This window comes from Anoplopoma fimbria, chromosome 4, assembly GCF_027596085.1.
Source record: "Anoplopoma fimbria isolate UVic2021 breed Golden Eagle Sablefish chromosome 4, Afim_UVic_2022, whole genome shotgun sequence".
Classification (NCBI taxonomy): Eukaryota; Metazoa; Chordata; class Actinopteri; order Perciformes; family Anoplopomatidae; genus Anoplopoma; species Anoplopoma fimbria.
This window is the reverse complement of record NC_072452.1, coordinates 9,190,652-9,207,296: the sequence shown is the minus strand read 5'-3', so window position 1 is coordinate 9,207,296 and position 16,645 is coordinate 9,190,652. Positions and strand designations below refer to the sequence as shown.

Below are 16,645 nucleotides of genomic sequence, written 5' to 3'. Positions count from 1 at the left end.
TCCTTTTGTCAAATGTCTCACTGCGACGAGAACACTGATGCTATAAGTAAATACCACTCCACAAATAACTCCTGCAGTATTAATATTATTTGCACACCTTTTAAAAGCGCTTGTACTTTCTCCCTTTGATGTCTAACAGTTTTGCAGATTATGACTGTTTTAGAAGCCCCTCCCCCTCCTCTCTTGGCACCAGATCATACACACCTACTTCAAGTATTTATCTTTGCCTCTTGAAGTTCCCCACCTGAACTCTGAGAGTAGAATGAACTCTGCATTAAAAAAAGTTTTTCCTCTGCATGATTTATGACAGCACTTTGCACGATTTCTAATAGAGGAAAAGGGAAATAGAGAGAAGTAGACATTCGTGACTTTTATTGCAGTCTGTGTCCTGCGGTGTGTGTTAGATGTCAGTCATCAGCCAGCGCAAGCCGAAGCATGTTGACTATCGCAGCCTCCTGAGGAATTATGAACCAGGAATGCAAATTTTGGAGCACTACCCAAAATGATTTCCCAGTGCTGCGAGGGCCCTTGAATGGTTCTTTGTCTGAGCAGGAGCGAGAGAGTGAGCAAAGGGCCCTGTTGAAGCCTCGAGCATCTACTGCAGAATGAATTTTTGCTTGCCAAACTGTAAGGGATCGAGGCAAAAAGGAAAGAGATAACAGACACACAGTAGCTCTGCCCCAAAGGGATTCTATCATAAAGGCTTGTCAGTCAATTTCGTGACCAGATGCCTCATTAAAAAAGCTGGGTAACCGATATGCTTGCGATTCTTACAGTAGGTGGAATGCAAGCTCACCTGACAATGCACACATCTCGGATACCTCAACACATGTGCGCCCAGAGCAACTGATGATGTACAGATGCTGTAGCTGAGGTGAAAATGCATCCAGCATATGAGTTATTAGGTGGCTGACATGCTGTCTACATGTTGGCCATTGATGCAGATGTGTAATAAATGTACAAGACATCGTCCATGAGAGACAAATGATTGCAGTTTGTACGGCTGCCAAAGCCATTTCTTTAGAGCGAGGCATGCCGTAGAGAGCTGTGGGACATTTTCTGTCATCATATATGTCGACGATGTACAGGAACTCTGCGATTACTCACTAAAGTGGCCTAAGGGCCAGACTGGAAAAAGATACCCATGGCTCTAATCATGGAGGTCAATGGGTGGCACAGGAAAACTTTGTGTGGGGGTGGGAGCTGAGCTGGACAAGTGGGCGCTTTGAAATACCTGGTGAACTTCAAGGCAATGGGACGGTAGATTGTGGAAGACGAGGATTTCAAAAGTCCATACGTCTGTGTGTGTGTGTGTGTGTGTGTGTGTGTGTGTGTGTGTGTGTGTGTGTGTGTGTGTGTGTGTGTGTGTGTGTGTGTGTGTGTGTGTGTGTGTGTGTTTTAGCTAAGTCTGCATCTCTGCTACATCTGTTCTTTGTCTGGGAGTTAATAAATATGTGCAAGCTGGATCAGAGAGGAGTAATCAAACCATGTTTCAATCCAACATGTGCTCACCTCTCCTCTCACTGATTACAGCAAACAAGACATCTTGGAACCTCAAAGACAACTTTGAATAAAAGAAATGTAGCGAGATGAGGTGCTAATCTAAAAAGACAATGTCGGCCTCCAAATGAAATCCAGATAGATCCAGACACTTCTGGGGGAATCAAAGAGCTGTTTTCAGTTCGTCTAACAATACCGGCCTTCATCTCATCTCACTTGACAACGATCACGCCAGTAAACGAAAAGGATTTTTCTCTCTCTTCGCAGGGAGGTGGGGCAGTGTTTTGTTTGGGTTGATTGTGTTCAGGGGCCGATGAGCAGTTCTTCCCACAGACCGTCATGACTAAGCTGTCATGTCAGAGGGACGCGTCTCCACAAAAACACACGATCTTCAAGGTGATGCAAACAAGTTAATGGCGCTTGCACACCTTCAGAAAAGCTGAATGCGAGCGTGGTTGCTATGCCTCGAAGGAATTTCAGAAGTAATGATTATGTGTGTAGCTTTCTGCACAGACCTCCCACTCTTGAGCGTTACAGTGGTGACTCACGAGCAAACACAACTGCAATCGTGATCAGCTTCAAGGAGAGGCAAGTCTGATCAAGGAAAAGGACGTGCACACACTGGTATATCATTACAAACGTTGCCAGTGGGTGCTATTTGCTTTGAAGTAGGAACATGACACTGCGGATGTAATGAAATGCTTTATCCGGTAAGATGGAAGGATGCAAAAGATGTCACTGTTGGACATTTAAATCATTGTTTGTCTCTTTACTTCATGCTAGATGCATGCATGTAGAAATCTTTAATCTGCATTCACTTTCTCACCGTTCTGTATTACATCAAAGACCCGGAGGTAGAGATAAAGCTCATTTTTGACAGGTTGATTACACATTTCCGACCTTAAAGCATGAGTCAATTATGAACTTCTTCCGTCTTTGGAGACAACAGTGAGTTTATCACGTTCAGACTTTTATAAAGGCGTCTCCTCATTTCCTCCTCCACCCTATTAGCCTGACTGTAGTTCAAAGTCAGACGGCTGATCTTTATCTGGTTTTTCCATTGTCTCAAAAAGTGGCATATAGGTTGAGATATATGCCTTTTGGGAGTAAACCAATCCTCATTAAAAGTATTAGATGAGCCAAACTGAATATATATAAGTGTTATTTAAGCCACTTATTTTTCACTTTATCACCCACTCCAACTTTTTAAAAACTGCAGACTGCAGCGTCAGGTATTTTGGACTGCTTATATATTTTATATCCTGTATAAAGTATTGGGTTTAAAACACAAAGGGCGATGATGGAATATTGAGTGTGATTCTTGTTCCAGCTGTTTGCACAAAGCTGCCGTTTTTGCCGAAGTTTGTGGGTAGACGCAACATCCAGCTTTTGTCTTTGCAAATGTCGCATTTAAATAACACAATTGACGAAAAGTTTGCATAACAGAATCTTAACCTGTATATTTCTCTTTCTTACAGGTGGTTCTGGACAGAAAATGGACACAGAGAGGAATACTGGATAAAGAACAGCAACCTGTCATCCATTTATCTGAAGCTTTGTCTGCAAAACTAAAACATATTTTTGCAAACCCTGTGAACAATGAGAACACATCAAATCTTTCCTATAAGCAGCAAAACAAACAAAAATCAAATTTAAATGGCGCAGCTGCTAACCACAGAATTACTGCATTCATGACAAATTCTTAGCCCTAGTGTGCCGATGCATTTCAGTATTAATCAAAACTACCACCAGAAGAAATAAAAACCTTCCCTCTCAATTGCGGTTTTGTGAATAAACAAAACAACAGAATTGATTATCCTGCCTTCAGAGGCTGAGGCTGGCTTTAATGTATGAGGAATAACAGAACACCAGAATAAAGCAACTTTAATTGAATACATTGGAGTTCTGAATACAAAGCAGTCTCTGGAATGACCTTTCAGAGTGAAATGTTATTCCTCACATGCACCTAACAGCAGGAAGCTGCCATATACACAGTTCCCCTTCACGTCACTGTGGAGTTATGATCTCCAAGATAAAGGGCAGATCCTTTTCTCCGAAAGAAAAATAATCTGCAGGCTGGAGATTGGGGTGCAGACGAAAAGCATGTTTTGGTGACCAAAATAGCAGAGGAAGAAAAGCAACGTCTGGGAAAGAAGAACAAGGAGTATTAGAGGGATGCAAATAGAGAAGACCGGACTGTTTCTCAGCCCTCTTTGCCAGAATTCCAACAGAGCACAACAAACTTGTGCAATTTTTGTGGCAGTTGTCCATGGGAACTCATCCAAGGCGCATCTGAGCTGACCCTCCTGGGAGGTCCCGTTAGTTCGAGAATAATACTTCATGAGTAAGAGCACACTTTTTCCGTCAAATTCTGGCTGACTACAGGACAACATGTGGAAGGATTATTGCTGAAAGTGGAGCCACGACCGGAAGCAGCAACTTGGAAAGCTGAGCTACTCCTTTCCCTTGTCCCTTTTTGTGTGTGTTCTTGCATTTCAAAACATATTCACTGCCTGCCAGCGAGGACTAAAACTTCCATCTCCACAACTGCACCGACAGTTTCCTCTCATCAGGAAAGAAGATTGAGCTGACTGGAACGAAACACGCAGACATCCCCCTGTGGAGGGCTTTTGCTTCTGCTGCGAGAAGAAACGTTTTACCTTGAGTAGCGATGGAAATGGAGAAGGGACATACTTCTATCAGGAGGGGAGTGAGCTGGAGTCCAGGAGGATTGAGAAAACCTCTCCAGGCAACACACAACACACACACTCCTGGGACAGAGTGCAATGCATCATGGGAGACAGCAGGATTCAACAAAGAACAGATGAGCCGGAAAACAAGTAAGTGTTTGTTTATCTGGCATTTGCTGTCCTTATTTGGGGGAGACTGAGCAGCAGCAAGAGACGGTATTGTTACTCTGTTACTTCACAACACAACAATGTAGTTGTAAATACGTTTGCAGTGGGTTGTTTGTATCTCTGCCTTAATGCTACATTATGGCTTAAACTGCAGTATATCATCATATCAGAAGACCTATAACTTAGAGGAGTAGATAGCAAATAGAGAAAACAGGCAGCCCTGCCTCCTCAGTGCAACTTGACACAGTGAGGCTCTCTGTGAAACATCTGTTTCCATGCCGTACAAATACAGGCTGCCCCCAACAGCTATGGAAATGCAATCATGCATCATTGCTAAAAGCCAGTCTTAATATAAAACACAGCCACTGAGGAAATCGAGCTAACTTGTGGCAAAAGCTGTTTCTGGAAACTTCTTCAGACCCTTCTTATTACTTTCAAAGCTGACAAACCCCAGTAAGTAAGAAAAAAAGATGAGCTCACACTCCATAATAACACCAACAACATTTTGTCATTAAATGGAAAAATGGAAAAACACTGAAACAATACTTAGCTGGAAAGATAATTACCTCTGGGCTGTGAAAGGTCTGTCAGAGGCAGTTTTCAAAGACATTGGAATGTGAGGAAGTTTAACAGGAAGGTCATGGCAATCAGATAACTGTCCCTGATATAGATCTATAGCCTCTGCTCCTCCAACACTGTTCCCGTCACTCATTACTCACTAATTAGTTTCCTCAAATACAGCACAGACCACCAGAAACAACACAGAGGCACAGTTAATAGTCGACTACACCTCTGCAGAGACCTTCCTGAACACAGAAAAGTATCAGTATAAGCAGCAGAGCCTGGTCTTTTATTCCCCTCACGGGATCCACTAAGAGTTTAAGTCAGACTCAGTTGTGGAAGATCCCAGGACCCCTGTTAATCCTCGTCTTTCCATACCGCTTCACACATCACCCACGGGGGCCGGTGCTGTCATCCCACTCCCCCCGCAGCCATCGCCCGGAGAAAGATAACATCCGACAGGGTAATCTGACCTTTGATACACAAATGCAGGGTTGGCCCCCTGATTTAAATCCTTCGGCTGCGGGGTGAGTATGCCGCTGCTCTCACCCACGCAGGGATGAGGGGCTGGGCCGGAGAGAGCAGAGGGATGAGTTATATAGAAAAGGGGGGGGGCAGATAAATGTGGAGGCTCTTGCATCATTGCTGAGGGCTGAGTTTTGCCTCTGCTGGAGGACAGGAAATTCCTATATTGCCCTTGCAGGCTGGAGCTTAGGGCCCGGAGGGTTCAGGGAGGGCAGACACTCGGTTGGGGAGAGGGCTCAATAATCACACACTTACATTTGGATATCCAGACAGACACAGAGGGAGGCAGAGGTCACGTACTGGATCTGTGGAGTCTCAGTAATCTAATCCATACGCACGTTTTTATCGCTGGTATCCCTTTCCACTTCAAAGACTGCAACAAGGGTCTGACACTTCCCTTCCCATCAGAGGACATTAGACAGAGATAAGCCGCTCAATACTCCTCATTGATTGGATACCTTCTCCAGAACTGTCAAAACAAAGTTCAGTCTGAGTGCTAAAAACATCAATGCGTTTTGCAGCAAAAGCCCTGAGCTCTTTACTCAGAGGCATGTCTCTGTTTTTGTAATTAGTAGGAAAGACCTGGAGGTGGGTGGTGATTTGAAAAAAAAAAAGAAAAAAAAAAGTGAAAAAGAGCTGGAGGCTGAATGACAGACAGCACAGCCACGGACCACCTCCCTCCCTGTCTGCCTGTCTGTGTGCCGGGCTGCAGGGAAACAGAAATCCGATCCCGTGTCTCTCTACAGAAAGGGGGGTGTGAAACTATAAGGCGCAGTTATATTGAAAACTCTTGTGGAAGTACAGCAAAACAGCGGAGCTCTGAATCCGAACATGAAAAAGGTAAGGGATCGGCCGCTACATTAAGATAAATCAAAGTTTCGTTTAACTTCGGGGTGTTTTACAGCAACCTGAGGAACAGCTTGTGACTGGCTGCATTGTGAGGAAATGCTGCTGGTTATAAGCAGCGTGTTGTTTTAGTAACTGCAGACATCGACTACCGTCCATAAACTTTAGGGGATTTTTATTTTTCCTCTCTTAAATCAAAAAGTTATAACCGAAGTCTGTCGGACTTTTTAACCTTTCTGTGTCATCAGTTTCTTCTGACTTCTGTAATATGCGCTGTAAATGAAAGAGAGCATCATATATATCTCCGTTTATTTATTAAATATTAACATCTTTATAGATTTTACTGGAAATGCAATGACTTAGTGGTTGGTGTCATTTATTCAGATAATAACCAAAGTTTTCTAGACATTACTCACAAATTCACTGAAAGCCATGAACAAAAAGTACACATTTTTAAAAAAGAGTATAACTTTTTTTCATTATTATGTTCATGATTTGCACCTGCATGCGTGCTCCGTGCTGACCAGTCTGGCTCCCACTAGAGGTAGACGTTTACAGTGAGGGGACATTTCATTTCAAGCCTCACTGCTCTGACTCTGATGTATCCAGGTGGCCCTGGATTATAAAAATGAAATAGCTAATAAAAAATGGGACCTGTAGTGGTATCCCCACCCATGTTGATAAAAGGTGCTGAGTATACAGAGAATACCTGTGTGGTAGGTTTTTGCTGCAGTCTATAAAGGAAGGTGATTTACGGCCATGCCAATAGCTGTGAGAGGTCTGCTTGTTTTAAGGGTTGTGTGATCACACTTCCATCCTTACTATATTGCTGACACAAATATGTAAGGTGGTTGATATATCTCCCTCTAATAGTGTAATTTCCTCTTTTCATCCGTCAGTGTCAGGTTGAGGGATATACCATAGTTGATGCTGATATTGATATATTTCCTTGCAGACATAACCACTGTCATCATCAAAGGGTGTCATTTTGTGCATCTTAATGCACCGCAAATGTTTATCATCCACATAGCCCTTACAGTCCCTAAAATGTAAAAAAATGTATGCTATAAGGACTTTGTATTGGTTTATGTAAAAGGAATGATGGGTTACCTACAAAGAGTTAATTCAATTACTGTGAGGGCAGACTGAAAGTCTGTAAAATTAATGACAGACGCATATTATTCCTTTTTACTGGGGGACGGATCATGTTAGCCTTACTCTCCGTGCCAGGAAAAATCTTATTCTTATGCAGAATAAGATCTATAGCAAAGCTTTACAAGGGATTGATTTACGCATAATTATTGTGATTGGCACATGATTAGATCAAATAATGTAGCTGCTTGGATCCGTCACCTTATTAAATGACGAGAGAGTCTATGGCTGTGCCAATGAGACGTTGCATATTTCCCACCAATCATATTTACATAACTTATAATATATCAGTGACACCACAACCAGTTCTTCTCCTTTAAAATTTCCATTAGAGAATCTGTAACTGAATGTTTTTATTCTGAAATGCAGCTTTGATTTTCCTCTAGTTAACTTTGAAGCGTGATGTAGAGACTATATTTAAGATGGGAACACTTGATTGTATAGTATGTTTATAGACTGCAGTCGGAAGATGTCATTTTTGGGAACCTTAGATTGTAAAAATGGTCTATTAAGGGTTTGAGTGGCAGTATTGCACAAATTAACTACAGAGAGAAACCAAAGGCATGTTGGAAGCTCAGGCAGGGAGTTTTCTCAGCGGTGGAGGAATGCTCAGGGAGGGACTACTGCAGATGGCAGAGGAAATAGCTCCGCTGCCTGCTGGAGCTCTTAAGCTTAAAAAACAAACCTTCAATGGTAACATAGCCATGTTTCAAGGCAATCAGCAAACCTGCAACATCAGTGTTGGACAAAACTGACAACAACTTCTTTAGTACTGTCGGAGACATTGATGTAGATCTTTTTATTAACTTCAACAAGCTTATTAAAATGTTTCTTTGCCTTGCGTCTGCTAGTTCTTTGTCTACAGCTCCACTCTGCTGAGTCAAGTGTCCACAAAGCCGTATTTTTCTTGCTGGATTGGTTGTAATCAAAAGGACTGTAAAGAGCTATCAAAACCATATGGTGCAGAAACTATTTTGTGGGTTTTTAAAAGAGAATATTTAATCTCAGACTTGTTAAAACATTTGTCCTTGCTGGTTCTCTCTATTTGTACATTAAAAGCGGTTTGGTGAGTTTTAATTAGATGTTGAGGGAGTTGTCTATGCTTGAACACTGAACAGCAGATGCAGCACATTGTTAAGTCCTTCAGAATTAGGACTCCTTTTAAAATTTATTGAACATCTCTGTTATGTATAAAGGCAAAATCCCATGTGTGCTGCCTCTCATTGATCATGCTTTTTACTGTCTCTTTCACTCCAGATCTGACCAGGAGCGCCAGTTTATCAGAGAAGGAGCTAAAGGAGGCTCGCGTCAGGAGTCAGATCATCGCTGCTCAGCTCAACGTCCCATCCAACTCCAGCTCCAGAGGCGTGCAGCTCTTCAACCGGCGCAAACAGAGGGTCAGCGCCTTCACGCTCGAAAGCTGTGGAGAGGGGTCACGGGGGGACAAAGCTGAGAATGTGATAACAGACCCTTCATCTAACAAAATAACATGGGCAGAGAGAAGCTCTGAAGAAAAGGATAGAGACCTGAACTTTAAGAATAGCTCTACCAAGCCTCTCTCGTCACCACCTGTGAGTGTACATTCAGTGGGTGATATCATGGAGGAGCCAGGTAAGGAATTTCACAAGGGAGACGACATGGAGGTAATTGTTATCCAAGAGAGACATTTCCTCCCTGTCAAGGAAGAGCAGGAGGAAGAGGAAGAGGCAAGAGATCAAATCCATGAGATTCCCCCTGGAAGTAATAATACTGATCCAGCTCTGATGGGACATGATGGAGGGGAGGCAGACACACATGGGGGCCACACGGGGCCAGCTCCCCCCGGAAAGCTTCATAATGGCTGTCAGAGTACCTCTGGAACTGAGAGGGTGTCTGTGCCCACATCCAAGCAGACAAGCACCATCATCAATCGAACTGCCAGGCCCTTTTTCTCACCGCTGACGGTGCAGTCCCCAGAGGCGCTCAGCCCTGTCATGGGCATCCCCCCTCCTCCTTCCTATGCCACTCCTCCTCTCCCTGCTTTCTCTGCCCCTCAACCTTCTGCGTTCTCACCTCCACCTCCACCTCCGCCTCCGTCATATCCCACGCCTCCTCTTCCTTCCTTTACAAACCAACCTCCCCAGACCTACTACTCCGGTCCACCTCCGATGTCTCCTGTTATGTCTCCTTCCTTCAATGCACCACCCCAGCTCCCCGTGTCTTCTGTGTCTCAGTACCCACCCATGCCCCATTATGGCCCTCCCACGGCCCCAAAGCCCTCCACCTTCGTTCCTCAGCCTGCTGGAGAGAGGAAGCCGATAACACCAATCAAAACAGGAATACTTGAGGAGGGTGCTGCTAGAAGGGGAAATAGGAAGTCAATGTTCACATTCAAAGAGAAGACAGTGGTAGCTCCGAACCCTGAGCTGCTCTCTCTCGTACAAGGGGTGGATGAAAGGAAGAAGCATGGACATAGATCTGTGCCTGAGCCAGCATCCGAAGAAGAGTTGCTGGCGCTGGGGGCGGAGGCATCCAACTTCCTCGCCAAGGAAGAGGACAGGGTCGAGGAGGCGAGAGCTCCGGAATGGGCTTCCTGCCTCAAGACCTCCAGGACCCGTCCAAGGGAAGAGCACAGGCCAGAGCAGACCCTCACCAATGTATCAGGAAAGGGGGCTGAGCTGTTTGTCAAGCGTCAGTCCAGGATGGAGAAATACGTCGTTGAGAAGCAAAATGCAGGACAAATGAGGTCTCCTTCTCCCACGATGTCTCTGCCACCATCTTGGGTGTACCCATCAAACATGCCCGGCAGGGTCAAGGCCATCGCTAAAAACTCTGACATGAGCGCTCAGCTTTCAGAGAACCTAAAAGCCGAACAAGCAGTCAAGCCAAAACCAAGGCAAAAAGCTCCAGCACCAGAGCCAATTCCAGAGCCCCCTCCTTTGGAAAATGGTTGCTCCCAGATAGAGATGGACCTGTCAAGGCACCGACCCTACCAGCTTTCCTCGTCCCTCTTCATCCTTAACCCAGTCAAAGACCCCCTTAGTGCCCTACCCAAAGGAGCACCACAGTCCAAGAACCTGATGTCTACCCAGTCTTTCTCTAGAAAGGCTTCCTTACCAAATAACCCTCCTTCTCACTTCAGTGCCCAGTGTATGTCTCGACAGCTGCCTCTCAGCCCCACAAGAGGCGGAGCAGAATATCGTCCAGATCCGGCCTACGGGGAGCCGAGGATCAGCTCTCCTATGGCGGCCTTTTCTCCAGAGCGAGTGTCCTCTCCTCGGTCAGGGGTCCAGGCGCCGAGGCCCACGTTTTCTGCCAAGAAGGCAGGGATCGCGCCACAGGTGTGGAGACCCTCTCTGTACCATTTTTAGAAAATGTCTTTAATCCGAGGGATGGTTAAAAAACTGAAACTGTTTTTAGTAGGGCTTAACTTTACAGTTTTCTGCACTCTTTTGCTCAACTCGTGCCTTCTTCTAGTACTATCTCTTGTATTGTAGGTATGAAATGGAGTGGAATATTTGTATGTGTATCCCATGGGTCAGAAAGCAATTGATGTATAAGAAACGCAATTATAATTGCAGTAAGGGTGAGACCTTTTCTGTTCCTAACTAAATTATCTCAGTGAATTCGCCTTAATTGTTCAGTGATTTTTAATTATATATTTTTCTACAGTGAGAAACAAATAAGCAGCGGTAATTACTCTCAGTGAAAATGAAAATATGCCTGGAAGTAATCAGATAAATTCTATACCCAAAGCCGCTTATAACGTTAGCCTTCAAATAAATCCATTTTCAGTAAGTTTTAAAATGTGATGAGAAACAACCTCACACTTTTTCCACTTTGTCTCCGAATTCTGTGGGCACCAGGGGATGCTGCTCGACAAAGCACTTTAACAGATGGTCTGGCATCTGCTTTATGATCTATGATTTGCAATTTAATGCTGCTCACTGACATGAAAGTTGCAGTGAAAGAACTCCTTTTATGTCTTTATGTCTTCAGGGTAATTTACTCTGCTTTGCAGCGTTTTCTACATAAATATATGTTGTGTACTTGGATTCTTTGATGTTTCAAACTACAGGCTGCACACTAATTTGCATCACGAACCTACACATGTATTGTATTTGTGACTTTGAGCAGTAATTCCAAAGGTATTTTTTCACAGGACATTATAAATCACTGTTGTTTTAGACTACTGAGTTTATGTTTGTTCCATTTCATAAACTTTGATTCACTGCTCTCTTCTGCTTTTATTCTGTCTGTGATGATTGATCTTTGTGTGTTAGAGTCTTTCCTTCTCTGATTAAAACTTTGTGCTAACACTCTGCTGTGACTTCCTTCTCCTTTTTCTCATTTCCTGACCTCACTGGCTTCTTTCGATCATTAATTTCACTGTTTAGTGTTTGTTATTTCACTTTTCCTGGCTCTCTTCCTATCACTGCAATCGCCTGACCACACTTATAAATGTTATTATAGATCATCTGCAACAGAAGACATATCTATTTTGGAACTTAGTATGTGACAATTCAATTTAAATCATTATTCTTGCCATTGCAAGATGTTTTACACTTTAATAATAATTTGAGTTATGTATGTTCATGTTAAGACGTGCCCCTTGTTCTTGTTGGTCTTCAGACAAATAGTTAGACTTTTGACTTTGTTTTTTCACAGATGCCCTGAAATTTTGAGATTTGACCAGCAACATTAATCTTATGTTCTCAGGACACTGAGCCTTGCAGTTCAACACTGAAAACAGTCTTCATATTATTACCACCAGTGGAGATAGTTTTCTCTTAAGTACTATATGCATAAGTTGGAATGCTACTCTTGCTTTAGTCGAGTAACTTCATATCCCCGTAAAGGTTAGCCACCTCAGGACGACCAGATGACAGTAACCTGAGAGAGACACTAAAGACCTGGCCTATGTGTGCTGGCAGCGAGGCTTATTGAAGAAGAAGGGGATACTTGGAGATGACCTAAATGCCACTAGGGCTTAGATTTAAAACATTGATACTATTTGACCAAAACAAATACACTTTGTGTATATACTTAGTATTATTAAAATGTGTCTTATTGGTTGGGGTTAGCGTCTGTTTAACTGTAAAATATAGTGCTTTTGAGAATTTATGCAGAACAAAACATTTTGTCATGGTTAAATCAAAACCTTAGAATTAACTTAATGAGGACATTTATTTACTATAATTATACTAACATGTCTATTATATAGCAAGCTGTATTTAATGTATGTTTCCAAGTATCTAAAATACATTATTTGCCAACAGACACCAAAAGATTCCTCCCAAGTGGAAACCCCAAGTGAGACTCCCACGCCCACCAGGATGCCCAGCCTCAACAGAAGTTTCAGCAGCCCGGATGGCCCCGCCGCTGGGACCTGGACTCCCAGCCTCCAAACTGATCGGCCCTCCAACACCATCTTTAGCCGACAAGTCACTTCCCCTGTATCCTCTGCCAGGGGTACAAGATGCCAATCCCCTATGGCCAGTCAGAATATCCAGTTATCCACTGTTAGCTCCACTTCAACATCCAGACCCTCTCAAACATCTACAGCCACCTCTCCACGCTCTCCTCCTTGGGGTTCAAGATGTCAATCCCCGATGGTGAGCCAGAACAGCCAGTCCTCCCATGCTGGTTTCAGACCCTCCCAAACATCTACAACTACTTCCCCTCTTTCTCCTCCTTGGGGTTCAAGATGCCATTCCCCAATGGTAAGCCAGCATACCCAGTCCTCCACTGTCACTTCAATGTCCACATCCAGACCCTCCCAAACAATTACAGCTACATCCCAACGCTCTCCTCCTTGGGGATCAAGATGCCAGTCCCCTATGGTGAGCCAAAGTACCCAGTCTTCCACCATTTCCTTTGTCCCTACTTCCAGACCAACCCAAACATCTACAGCCACATGTCCTGTCTCTCCTCCTTGGGGCTCACGTTCCCAGTCACCTGCACTTTCTCAGACCAGTTTGTCCTTCCAGGCCACTAAACCTCTGTACACCTCCTCTGCCACCTCTCCCGTTCCCCCACCCAAAGACAGTCGCTGCATGTCCCCCAATGTTAATAACCCAGACTCTAAAGCCAACCACCGCCTCCTGGCTAAGAACATAATCAATGCAGCCAAACGTAAAAACAGCCCCTCCCCTGGAGCACTGGGCGGTCACAGCCTCCCCATCTCACCTCTGGGAAATTCCCACCATGGCTACGACTGTCACAAACCACCCATCAGCCCTTTCCAGTCGCGGGGATATGGTGCCCAGTCCCCTACCTTCACCAGCCCACCTCCAACCCCATCACAGAGGATCTGCTCCCCTGTGAGGCTCTACAACACTCGCTCCCTCACCGACTCTGATGCCTCTGTTGAGTCTGAGGATTCGGGCCTCCGATCACCTGGCTTGCACTCCTACAACACCTGTCCCCGAGGCTGGGGCAGTAGCCTGAGGGTGAAGAGGAGCTCCGTCTCCACTGACCTGTGAGGGTGTTACAGGAAGACAATCAAAGCATGATTTCAGTTTTCATAGACTTTTGGGGCATTGGGATCAACCAGTTAGAGAGATTCTGATGGCATTTCATCAGACTAAGAGAAGATGCCTTTCTGTAACGTTGAAAAACTGATCCTGAACAATGGTAAATGTTGTATCAAGGTAGTAACAGTATTTTATATGACTCACTTTCATAGCAAGGACTGACAAGAACAAGCTTCTGACATAACGCAGTTGCTGTGGCTTGTACGCTTTTTTAATACCAAAAAAGAACAAAAAATACAGCAAACAAATATAATTGAATTCACTTCAGTTAATGTTATACTTTCTACACTTGCACAACAAATATACACTCATAGCCGCTGTTCAAGTTAAATGGCTTTTAAGTTAATCAGTTTTTAATGTTATCAATGAATAATAATTATGTTTGCTGGTCTGATGCAAGTCAAAATGGGAAGAGACCTTAAAAGTAGGGCATAGAAGACACATATTGAATGAGTAATGAGTACATATATAGCTCATTGGACTGTGCAGTACTTTGTGTAAAGCATTCTTATTGCATTAGAAAGGGATCAAGTTTAACCATACAATGAGTAATGATTTAGATTATACTGGGTAAAATGAGTTTCCATCACACATGCTATCTACATTATCATACAGGGTCACAGTATTCACTACGGTTTATTATCCATTTTAATCAATTTCAAATAAATCCTATGCATTATTATATCAGTGCAATAATCAAAACAATAAACAGCGTTTGTTTGTACGTATGTTATATGTTACTTTATGTACTGCGTTTGCTAAAATGAATGTAAGCTGAATAGACAGATTGAAAGAGAACGACGAGGGGACAAGGAGATGAATAGTTAAGTGAAGGTTTGATGAGGCATTGACGCACCTGTTCAACCAAACACTGTTCCCATGATTCAGGAGGAGATTTCAAAGGGTTTTGCGCTAATGTTTAAACATTGCTGATGAACAATTCAATGAACAAATATTAGCTGTCAACGTGCAAATGTAATGGCATATTGATTGTAATATTCATATTGGAGAACAACGTTTGCATGCCAAAGGTTTGTGGCTTTTGCAGAGCACCTGTAATGTCTTTCGTGAGGAACAAATTAACATATTTTGTGTCTGTACAGGCACAAAAAAAACCTTGGATGAGGTTCAGGAGCAAATGTGTATGCCAGAGAAGGTACAACAAAGCGTTGTTTAAAAAAGGTTAGAAGTATGTTGTATGATGTGAGATATTAATTTAGGTGTGGGAAAAGGATAAGATCAATGGATTGTATTTTAAATACATACATATCTCTTTTAAATACATTCTCTTTAACTTCTGAAGTTTCTTTTTATACTTGATTTGCACTTATGTTCATTCCATTTCAATGGCTAAATAGGCATTGTTTAAAACTTGACTTGCTCGAACGTATCATTCAAAAATAGAACCAGCAAATAAATAACAATGAGTACATTCTTGCGCAAATAAATACATTTACTTGATGGTGGAAATTATAGCTTTAAACCCTGACTTCACACCACATCTGGCTTTCTTTTCACACCATTTGCATCTTTCCCAGTCCTGAACCAGCACACACAACAGATCATTCCTTCACTCCCTGACACGAAGGTCAAAAGCCTCAGCACATTTCTAAATATTTACTTCTGTCTGTCTGTTGAGTGACAGGGACACCTGCTACAGGGGGACCTGGCTCCTTCAGCAGGTTTAAGCCTATTACTGTCATGGATTGGTTTCAACTTGGGTCACCTCTGGACAAACTGCACGGCGCTGACATCCTCAAACACCGAAAAAATATCATTGTACTTTTTTTAGATGGGGGATGATTGTTTTTTTGTTTTTTCAATACTGCAATTTTGTCTCTCATTTCAAAACTGTATGATGTCTGAAAATTAATGCATAATAAAAAGTGAACTTTGAATAATGTATTGTCTTTTTTTAAATAATACTTCATAACAGCTTGGACTGAAAATGTTGGTAAATTACTGTAAGCTGAAGTAGTAATTTCCTTTACTAAATATACAGTACTAAAATGAAACATTATATGGGTCATGTCATGGAATGCACATCATGTCATATGCAACACATTTCCACATACATTTATACTGTTGAATTAGTCCTTTGCTTATCTAATTAATGTATCCTTATTGTAGACTCGTAATCCTGTACAGTGCCACTCACACTAGGATTCCTATTTCATCTGGTCCTTACATTAACCCTACATGCACTTCAACAGCCCCTTCATTAAAACTGTATGGTAGGGGAATTTGTATATTTTTATGCAGTTTAGTAGTTGGAGTGAGATATTATGTATTGTCTATTTTTACTCGCTTCAGCAAATACCAATACAAACGTTGGTAGGTTGATTTAATTACCACATAATTACTAGATGGCTACCCTGTGACTCACAAGTTAGGTACTTCCACATGTACTGGATCACCCAGCACATTTGAGGACGTATTTATTTGGTTTTACAATCTTATGTCGTGCTTTACTGTCAGGGCAACTAACAACAGATTCGAGGTAATAGTAATGGTGGCTGCAATGTCCTTTACAGCAACTCCTCAGGGTGAAAGTAAAACTAAAGTCCCATTTATCACAGGTTCATAGACTGCCATCTGTAGGACTCCAGACAGAAGTTCAAATGAGGCCACACTGTCTGAACTGCTTGTGTACATGCAACTGTTTTCTCGAAATAAGCATGTCATATA

General features: G+C 42.9%; 1 protein-coding gene across 2 annotated transcripts; it reads left to right on the top strand.

The window, feature by feature from the left end:
* The first annotated feature begins 3,594 nt into the window (after positions 1-3,594).
* LOC129090338 (mucin-2) lies at positions 3,595-15,849 on the top strand. 2 transcript variants are annotated; one of them, XM_054597966.1, is made up of 3 exons: positions 3,595-4,340; positions 8,700-10,762; positions 12,701-15,849. In XM_054597966.1, exons 1-3 carry the CDS (start codon positions 4,172-4,174, stop codon positions 13,904-13,906), a joined length of 3,438 nt encoding a protein of 1,145 aa, XP_054453941.1. In that variant the 5' UTR covers positions 3,595-4,171; the 3' UTR covers positions 13,907-15,849. The 2 variants fall into 2 exon arrangements, with proteins under 2 accessions (XP_054453941.1, XP_054453940.1); XM_054597965.1 differs by lacking the exon at positions 3,595-4,340 and adding an exon at positions 6,028-6,284.
* Positions 15,850-16,645: the final 796 nt, after the last annotated feature.